This window comes from Porites lutea, chromosome 5 (genome assembly GCF_958299795.1).
Source record: "Porites lutea chromosome 5, jaPorLute2.1, whole genome shotgun sequence".
Taxonomy (NCBI): Eukaryota; Metazoa; Cnidaria; class Anthozoa; order Scleractinia; family Poritidae; genus Porites; species Porites lutea.
Genome location: NC_133205.1, coordinates 2,656,849 through 2,667,500, shown reverse-complemented (window position 1 = coordinate 2,667,500; position 10,652 = coordinate 2,656,849). Strand labels below are relative to the sequence as shown.

General features: G+C 37.5%; 1 protein-coding gene across 1 annotated transcript; it reads right to left on the bottom strand.

Moving 5' to 3' along the window:
• Positions 1–6,941: 6,941 nt before the first annotated feature.
• LOC140939065 (uncharacterized) lies at positions 6,942–9,943 on the bottom strand. The gene is made up of 4 exons (XM_073388620.1): positions 9,777–9,943; positions 8,944–9,041; positions 7,963–8,090; positions 6,942–7,120 (listed from the first exon to the last, which is right to left on the bottom strand). The coding sequence occupies exons 1-4, from the start codon at positions 9,834–9,836 to the stop codon at positions 7,026–7,028; spliced, it is 381 nt and encodes a 126-aa protein (XP_073244721.1). The 5' UTR covers positions 9,837–9,943; the 3' UTR covers positions 6,942–7,025.
• Positions 9,944–10,652: the final 709 nt, after the last annotated feature.

Genomic DNA, 10,652 nt, shown 5'->3' with positions numbered 1-10,652 from the left:
CTTGACACATCTACTTCACTTCCTGGTTGGATAATATTGATGAATTTAGATGGTCGACGGCAGAAATCGGAAGTATTACGACCATGTTTATTCTTTGTCAAGTGTAGGTGGGCTGCTTGTATCATCATCTCTGGTCTGAAACACGGCAAACTAGACATTCGATTAGAGTAACTGTTAGATTAGAGTCTGCACTAGATTTGGCCAAGAAAATGGAGCGAGCGAAGGTGAGACACTGGAGGAACTACGCGACGAAAGTATCCTGAAGAAATTCCCAAAAACCTTCAAGGTAGGTTTTGTATCAATTCATGTTTCATCAAATTCTTTGGCCAAAACCTTATTAACTAAACGAAGGTAACAACAAGATGATAAAAGATACTTTTGAAGCTGATTTTCTCTCTCTAAAGCCTGTTTGAACGAAATTCTAAAGCCCTCAAAATTTCCAATTTTGCAATATTTTAAAACTTGCCTCGGATGTCTTTAGCACCCATGGCCAGAATATAATTTTCCCCAAATAGATATTATGATATTTAGAAACTTCAATATCTATGCAAGCTCTGCTGCTAATTTGATATATGTGGAAAGAGTACTTTCAGAGAAATTACGAATATGGTTGTGCTTGTTTTTCCTGCTTGTCAAAATGGCCGACAGGGGACATAGTAAAACGAGCAATTTCTTCTTGCCTATAAAACCCAAAATTTTTTAACGGCAATTTTTATAAACTAGGAGAGTGGCTCTACCATCTGTATGAATTTCATTTGAATTGGTTCACGTGCACCCGAGAACCAGACGCGTTTATTTTTACTTCTTGAGAGTGAATTTTTTGGTCAAAACGTAGACGTCTGGCCGACGTGATCAAGTGTGGTTACCATGGCAAAGATACATCTGCAGATCCAAATATGGTTGTTTTTGTTTATCCCCCAAGGTAACCTACCTCCACACAAAAATTGAAGAGGGGTTAAAAATTTTCATTTCCAACTTTGCTTCACTTTGCTGGAGAATTGCTCTTAAAAAATTAGTAAGAATTTAACTTAGTTACATCGCATGATCGCTACACAAGAACAAAAAATATCGTACATGATCGCCGAGGTAAACAATTGCTCCATTCATTCAAGTGACACTGGAAACAAGGTGTCACACAGGTCACGTCATGTCACAAACAGACTTTCCCACTCCGGTACTCGAGCACTTTAATATTTCCACAAGAAATATCGGTCTCTCTTTCAAAAATTGCTTCAAAGTGACAAGGGAAATATAAAATGCTTTATCGTAATCTCTTTTAAGCGTGGCGTGCCCCGTTCAAATCACCGGCAATCCGATCTGGGTTTGTTTATGTTTTAAATTCTAAATTCATGTATCGGCATTACTTTCTACCGGTAGATAAAGCGAGCTGTTGATCTTACAACCAGAAAAAGAGAAACAGTAAATAAGGATCCAAAAAATAGAATATTATATTGAAGCACGCACAGGGGCTCAGACTATTTTGCGAACTACTCTGGTAGGGTTCAAATTGGCGAACTACTGTATATCCCTTTATTTTTAAGACACATTTCAAATGCAAGTTTTCAAAATCTTTTAAAGGCCTGCGTAGGAGGCTCCTCGCGTTGCCTCGCGCACAAATGACGCGTCTCTCGCGGATATTAGGCATCTGGTTTATTTATTATGTTCCGGTCTTAATTAATTTTATGACACCATGCAAACACCTTTCTATCGCGTACCAGGGTATCGATTACCGGCGCCTGCTGAGAATTTTTTTCTTGAGCAAAGCTCCTCGGATGTCAAACAACAACTCTACCTCTAAACATGTTTCCCCGTAACCTGCGAATACAGCCGTTTCTCCTTACCCCTTGCCGACAGGAACGTTTCGCAGAAGAGGAGCGACGAGAGATGGCTGTGTAGTGAACAGGCTACATGTTTCCAGTCCAGAAAAATAAAAGACTGTTCACTAAGCCCCAGTCTTCACTAATCTTACCCGTTTTCTGGGTAAAACTCTTGTATAGCCATCAACAAACCCCCGCTGGATATTATTGCAATAAAAACGTTGATGGCGAATGCCGTTCCATTTGTTTGCTATAGATGATACAAAAAGTGTTTTAGGTGCTTCATTAAAAATTTGGACGCATTTTAAAGACCAAGTCTTTAACCTGGTAACTTGTTACTTCAATTTTTGTTGAAGACTAAAGTGGTGGCACTCCGTTTTGATCAAATACTGTCTCCATTTCACGTTTTGGTGGTAAATAAAACAAAGAGTTTGTCGACCAATCAGAACAAGCTAGAGTGTGGTATCTTAGCTTTTTTGACCAATCAGAAGGCGCCTTGCTACCTCTGGTATTTTGACCAATAAGAACGCCTAAAGTATTTCAGTTAGTATAAATGACCTTTTTTTGTCATTTTGCGGTTACTATTCTGTTCATAATGTTTCTGTAGGCGCACATTGTCTGCTTCGACGAGTTCTGTGGCGAACGTCAGAGCCATGACTTACATGATGGACATGCCACTGCCTGTCTGGATCACCGGCGCATATTTGGACTGTTTCAACTCAGTGTTTTGGAAGTAATAGTACACAGATGCACCAATGACGAAAAGAGAACCGACGAGGTAAGTTTCCTGAGGAAAAATATTCAATGCAATTCAATTCAATCCACTTCTTTAAGGATAAAGGATTGGATCATAAATCAGTTGCCCGTGGTCACTCAGTATACAGCCGTTCGTTTTGTCGCCACTTCGCACTGAGATTTGCGTAACTACACGATAAACCACTGCGTAGAAGATCGATTAGGTCGTCGCCACTGGATAAGATGGGAATGATCTCTGTGGCCCCTATAGTTCAACGTCTTAGACATGCTTGTGAAAGACAGCTCCTCACCCACTTAGCTGGAAATCTTAGTAGTGAGTAGTCAATTCTTTCCTCATCTTATTTGCGGCCGACGGTAAACTATTGATATTTTTTTACCAGTTGACTGCTTATATGGATAATACATTTTATTCAACTTACAACTTAATTTGATTAAGTTGTTATCAAAAGTAAACGGCCACGATTGTGGGCAAAATCTTGCTTTCTCCTTCATGCGATTCGGTACAGCAAACAAAGCCTATCGCCCTTGGCTAGCAATTCGCTATTAATATCAGTTTAGGCTAAAACAAGAGGCATAAAAGAAATTAATTAATGTCTTAATTAATTAATTAATGTCTGCAGTGTCCTGAACCTTATTTACAGCCCATTTGACCTTTTTTCATATCATATTTAGCTTCTTTTTTTTTAATCAAAAAGGAGATGTTTTGGTATTGTGGATGTATAGTTGACGATGCCTAATGATATGATATGAAAAGATACTCATATTACCAACTATTAACACGGAGGTGAAAGAGAAAGTCTAATGGTAAAATATTCTTCATCTCATTTGACTCACCGTCAACACTTTCAAGTAATATATCAAACATGAGATGCAGTGTTTCATCACCAGATGAAACACCGAGAAGAGAGTTGAAAATACGACGCGCAGCGGAGTATTTTTGACGAACTTCGAGGTGTTTCATGTGGTGATGAAACACTGTATCGAATGTTTGATATTCCTTCTCAAACAAAATCATTTTTGAAGGAGAAATTAAGGATGCAAATACTAAGCAGTGTTTCATCCGATTTCCAAACACTCATTAAACATTAATTTCCTTTGTATTTTCTTAATGAATTATTAATGAGTTTGAGAAAGACCATTGAATGCCATTGAATAAACAAACTGGCCAGCTTGAAGCAGTCCTCCGGTGTTCTAGGCGAAGACAAACACGAGTTGAAATCATTTAGTCCAGAAATGTACTAAAGATATAAATTTGATATCCGGGAATATTCATTGGCTACAGCAGTGGTTACGATCAATGACGCACGGATATGTATGGATTCTCCAGGAGGCTCCCCCCGCCCGGGACGGATTCTTAGAGACAGTTGTACAGTTGTACAGTTGTAAACTCACACCTATATTAAGGTTTTCCTTTCACGTGAAGAGAAACAAAAGAAAGCGATTCGGGTGAAGGCAAAAGTTTTAACGGAAAAAAAAGAAGTGGATATTGGCAAGATCTCGTGATAATTAGTGGGTTAATCTAAAGGGGAATGGGGAAAGCAAAGTGAAAATAATGGTTCAGGCGTGGGGCGGGGGGGGGGGGATGAAGCATGCTTCATTTGGTTTGTGATGAGATGAAGAGATGGTGTAGGTTTTCACTTACCACTGGATCCTTGAGTGAGCTGATTTTTCTTAGAGGGCGGATAGTATGATACTTGATACCAATATAGAAAACTATTACTGAACAATGGTTAATCCTGTAACCGTGACAGTCCACGCAAGATGCCTCATCAATAAAAAGAAAAAAAGGAAAAATATTACTTTCTTCTAGCTTCGAAAAGGAGCTAGGCGAATGTGTTTTAACCTTTATTAGAGAAATAATACATTAAAAGAAATAACACCGAGGACATTTTAAGTTATACAGTTGAACCTTTCCACAATGGCCACTTCGGGGACAGAAGAAAGTGGCCGTTGTAGAGAGGTTTAAGAGTTAATGTATGGACTGACCGCCTAAAAAAGTAGCCGATTTACAGAGGTGGCCTTTGTGGAGAGGTTTCCGTTAGTGGAGGTTCGACTGTATAAGCACTCATCGTTAAAAATGTCAAGTACAGATATCACCTAGTAGCTAAGAACTTTTACATTTAATTTATAGTTTTGGGATGTCAATAAACCAATCACTTGCTGCAGAAATGTGATTTTAAAAGAAGAGCTGATGGAAAATTTCGTTGAAAATGTTTCCGAGGCCACAGGAAAGGCACTGCTTGACGCTTAATTTCAATTTTTGTTAACCTTCCATTGCCGAATTCCCTGTTATAAATTGAAAAAAAACATGCAAATGTTTCTCTAGTGCATGACGGTTCCTAGTTTCTGGATCCAGTTGCCATTCCGAAAAACCGTGTTGTTGAAGCCAAACGTCGAGGGGAATATAAAAGCTGAGCTTAACCCTGTTTTAAAGGAGTAAATCCATTTCTTGCAATTTTATTTTACTGCACAAGCGTACCTAATAGTTGCGTTACAGCACTGGTGGTATTATTTTGAATATTAGCCGTGTGCTAGGTCGTTGGAGTTAAGTCCTTTGGAGTTCTAATGGCTATCTGTGAAAACTCTACATAAAATATACTTTTTTTAGGATTGCCTTGGTCGTTAGTTTTAGCCGGCGGTTGAGGCCTTTTAAAGCAACACAACTAATGATTTCTTTTAGCTGTGTGTATTATTAAGTTAACTCGAGTATAGGGGGCTGGGGGTAGTGTTGGTATCACTATCCCCATCCGCAAGATTACCAATATCAATGACTTTCATTTTGGGATTCAGCAACTTTTTTAGGAAGCGGATGTGGTCATATAAGGTCCAATGGAGGTTCCGCAATCGTAATTACCAAATTTTGATCACTTTTTTTTAGCATTTTATAATGCGCATGTCAGTTGCTTTGTCTGTGAGTTTACAGGATGACCAGCCGTCATAGAAATTTTGCTATAACTTGAATATCCAACCGAGTAGTGTTTGTTGCAATAATATACTTAGTGACATATGTATAGACCTGCTAAACAATTGGGCGCTTGTCGATGATTCTCAAAGTCTTAATTTGGCCATGATAGGGTGGCAAGAATTGCAATAGAACGTACAAAAAAGCAGGCCGACCTTTTGATCGTGTACAAGTTATATTATTTAAGAAAAATCGCTGAATCACACCTTCGTGGCTGAAATGATCTGTTTCTCTTGCTGGGGTCAGTCAAAGAGGAAAAGGAAAACGAGAAATCTGTTCCTAAATGTTTTAGTTGAAATCGTCTTCAAAAATGCAAGAAATAGTATCCTATTATCATATGACAATTTACCCCAATCGATTTTTCTCCATAATTTCGTCTAAAAAAACAAACTTAACAAACAAACAAACAAACCAATTTTTGCCTCAATGCTCTTTTGGAATAATCTAGGATGCGATTCTTATTCTGGAAAAATTTAAAGGGCAAATGAACGTATCAGCAGCTCACGATTCCTTTACAATAGTTGATAAAGTTATCTTTTCTCTGAGATTTCAATTTCTACTGACACTCGATATAGATTACAAATTAAATAAACTGTAGCCATTTCGAAAGGTTTATTTAATTCATAAGAATGCTACCACGTTCATAGAATTAAGAACTTGAAGGTACACTCTCGCTAGCCTACACTGAAATTGCCCCTATATGCATTGATGCAATCTGATTTCAAATCTAGCATGACTGGATTTTGAAGGATGAAACTTCTGACACTGCACCTTTAATTTTTTCCTACCATGCAATTCAGACATCATAAAGTCTTGGGTTTATAATTAGGAAAGTAAAGAGGACTTCCTTTAGTGAGATTTCAAGAAAATTAAATAAGCAGAAATTTTAATGATTTAATTTCTAAATCTTAGAAATAGAGCACTAAATCCTTAGTGCTGTCGGTTTCGTGAACTCAAACTTAGCAAGCCTTGATGAAAATTTGACTTCAAATTCGTTTTTTGAATGACTAATGATCAAATCCTAACCAACTTACCTCTGAGGCGTTGAGTTGAATGTTAATTTGATACTGATTCTGGAAGGTTAACACGCAATCCACCGGGAAATTGAGTAATTTTAATTTTCAGGGCACAAAAACCTAATGTACCAGAATAATTTCAAAAATATTGCATTCTTTTGTACATTTTTCAAGAGCTCAACGGATGTAATTAGTCATGTATATATAACACCAAAGAAAATTTCTCATGGGAGCCCGAAAAATTTCAGATCATGTGCAAGATGCACATGAAATTTTCAGAATTTTACGTGCGTTTTCACAATCCTTGTGAAATTTGACATTCATTTTCTCGGACTCCCATGAGAAATTGTCTTTGGTGTTATTAGAGATGACTAATTGTCTTCCAATTGAATTGCTGTTATTTCAGTCTGCTAATGATAGCTGTATAGAATTCTCTTCAGTTTTGTCTAGATATTTTAAAAGGAACTCAGCGTCCTAATCTATCTCAGGTTCTACGACAACGTGGAATGATTGAACATGACTTGCTTCTGATTGATCATGAACTTGAGCGTTTTCATCGAGTGAATATTCTACAAGAAAAACAAACAAACAAACAAATAAAACAAGCAGTGTGCCGTTTACAATTAATAGATAACTAGATGTTCCTAAAATGAACAACGCGTTTGTTAAACAAGACAACGATGTTATTTATACCACAGAAAAACTGAAAAAAAGACATTAAAAAACAGAAACTACTACTTTATGTAAGGTACAAGCCATCTACAAAATAGCTAAAAAGCTAATCTCAGGGATGTGGGATCCAGAAAATTTAGAAAGAACTCTGAGTGCATACTGATAAATTAAAAGTTTTCAAGAAAGATTCAATTGAAAATTTTTTAGAACAAGTAATTTCAGAAAAAAAGGGTGAAGGGCGTGCCTCCCTTTCGGCCCCCTCTAGATCCAACCATAATGTATATTTGGGCAAAAGAAATGCAAGACTAACTGAAATTGATGCCTGTTAATTTATTTTAGCCCGGCTGCCAAAACAACCACTCCTCGCCGTTTAGGACGTTTCTCCAAGAGAGTCTCTTCTGGCAAAACGCCTCCCAAGCGAGGTAGAGCGAGGAGAAACGGCTGTTTTGGCAGGCTACATAATTTGAAAGAAAAGGCCTCTTAACACTATCTATAGCACAAGCAAACGACAACATTAGTTTACGAAAGGTTGATGTAAAACAATCCATACAGGACGGTCTAGCAAAGGAGATGAAATTCGATCATAATTTCATTTACAAACTGCATGCCATTACAGCACCCAGAGATGTTTTTTGCCATAATGATTGTGTTTATAGAAAATTGTTGTACAGAAGCTATATCTTAAATGGCTTAGCTGATGATAAGACATGACTGCATGGAAGCTTGAAACCGTACCAACCTCTTTTTGTACGACATGACGGTGGACGGAAGAATAAAACCATCAGCGAGCCAGCAAGCGCCAATAGAGCGGGAACTACAGAAAATACATGATGCACGTAGTCGCTTTCACTCAAATTGGACGTAGAACTATAAAATAAAACAATTATAAATAACTAATTTAAGTCGCCCTCCTGGCATTTTTTCTTGTGCGCGTTTCGCTTTACGAACTAAGAATAAAAAGGGGGAGCTTTTAGGCCTTTTAGTATACACCTGATTGAAAACAACGTTGTCGCTTGAAAAGTATAAACCATGAAAGGTGCGACCTAATGGATTTATGGGTACAACTTTACTAGCATTGCAAATTTAAAGTTCTTCTCAAAAATGTTTACATTTACGAAGCTTTTCGCGACAATGCATTCCAAAAAACGTAAAACGGTTTCCAGTATTTACGGCTCACAACTTCACCAGTGCTGAACACATAAGAGATTTCTACAGTTAAAGAGCGTAGCCATATTTCGCTAACGCACACTTGAAAATCATAAGATAGGACCTAAAAACGTTCTTGGAAGACAAAAAAAGACAACAGCATGCCTTAAACAAAGTACTCTAGGGATTTGCATCCGAACGAGCATCTCGTGACAATGTAAACTTTTATCGAAAGAACTTTTTGCTTTGCTTATGAACTTATACCCATAAATCCTGAAATTCTCATCGTTCATGGTTTATACTTTTTAGCGACAACGTTTTTTGGAATCAGGTATATGCCTCAGGAATGACAATGTCGCATCGAGGTAGCGGGACATTTTAATCACCCGAATCATGCATTCTAGACAACCATGGCAATCTGTGGCCTCTCCCTACATCAAACAGAGAAAACAGTAAAGATCTAACCGAGAACAAACGTGCCTAGAAATCGGCAATTAATTAAATTAAATTTTTCACCCAGCCACAAAAATATGGATTTTCCAAATTAAGGTAGGAGATCCACTTATAATCTCACCCGTTTTCTGGGTAAAACTCTTGTATGGCCATCACCAAACCACCACTGGATATTCTTGCTACAAAAATAATGATGGCGAATGCCGAACCGCTAGTTTCCTGTAAAAGACAGCACAACTGTTTCGGATACTTAAAAAAGCGTGGATACATTTAACCTGCTAATAGCTTTATATGTTGAAAGTTAAGGAGATGGCTGTGTTTATAAATAGCCGCGCCTGATCTCTTGATCTGATAGTTCAATCATAGTGGACTCTTTATCAGTTAATTGTGGCACTCTAATATAAAGTCTAAGTTAAAAAGAGATGTGTCCATTTTCACGGTCTTTCTTGCGTACTCCGGTGAACCGGAAATCTATTTAGCTTTTCCCTTTATGACTCGATGTGTTATTTTAAGAAGGTGACTATATATATAGCTAGAAGAACTAAAAAAATTTTAAAGTTTTATACAGTTTGATTTTAGCTACAAGGCCCTTATACATTATACAATCGTTTGTAATCCAGTCAGCTCGAGCGAAGTATTTTCATCAGTTTGTTATACCAGTCGGGGAGACCTGTAGTGTCTCAGTTTTTTTAACCAGTCAATAGGCATTTAAGTTATTTTGACCAATAAGGGCACGTGTCTTCTATCTGTTATTTCGACCACTTACAACGCGCGTTGGTTTTCCAGTTATTTTGACCAATCAGAATTTCTTTAGTATCTCAGTTTTTTTAAACAGTCAGAAGGGCGGGTCGTATCTCGATTAACTTGATCAAAGTATTTCAGTTAAATTTATAAAATCAAATATTAAATTGCGGTCATTACTCTGTTATTTACACAATGTTTGCGTAGGCGCACCTTGTCTGCTTTGACGAGTTCTGCGGCGAACGTCAGGGCCATGACGTACATGATGGACATGCCGCTGCCTGTTAGTATTACTGGCGCATATGTGGACAGTTTCAAGTCAGTGGTTTGGAAATAATAGTATACAGATGCACCAATCACGAGAAGTGAACCAATGAGGTAAGTTGCCTGAGGAAATATATCAAATATAGAAGGTATCAAAGTCAGGAAAGAGGGTTTGCTCAGCGGGAGCCCCGATAAAAGCCGGTAAGGAGATCGTCTCGCTTAGCAGTGCAAGTTGCAGATATTTTGTTACTCCCTTACTTTTAATTTATTATCAGTTGAATTATTCGACTTGTTACATGTATAGAAGAATTTAAATGAGGGAGAAGCCGCTTACCATGTTTCCCAGTTTGGAGTGAAGTTTCTTTGAAATAGTGCTGCCTATTGCTCCACTAACAAGTAAAACAAGGGGAAAATAGGCAATGGATTGCTGCAAAAGAATCGACAAAAAGCTCAAATTAAATTGAAATGAGAAGAAAATTAACTCTAATTCACTGCCAAATTTAGCAAAAATCAAATTCGACCAAATGTTCAAATTTCACTTTGTGAAATTTTGACAAAATTGAGTGTATTTTTATAGGATTTCGTCTGCACACTCAAAAGTTAGAGTCACCTTACAAAACTCCATCATCCTCTCTGGCAGTGAAAGGATTAATAACCCCTTTATGGATATTCGGTATGGATGCTATCACATGGAAATGTTTCTATGATAACATTAGAGGAAATGTTGTCTTCAAGCGCATTTCTGACTTCAATGGGCTTTACATGAATAAAAATGGAATAGTAAAAAGTTCTCTAGTCCTAGCTGACAGTGATATAACAGACAGT

Coding starts and splice junctions, on each gene's coding strand:
- LOC140939065 (XM_073388620.1), bottom strand. CDS start 9,836: ATGTCCATCATGTACGTCATGGCCCTGACGTTCGCCGCAGAACTCGTC. Junction 9,042..9,776: donor AACTCGTCAAAGCAGACAAG/GTGCGCCTACGC, acceptor TGTCTTTTACAG/GAAACTAGCGGTTCGGCATT. Junction 7,121..7,962: donor GTCATGTCGTACAAAAAGAG/GTTGGTACGGTT, acceptor TTTTTCTTGTAG/AATATTCACTCGATGAAAAC.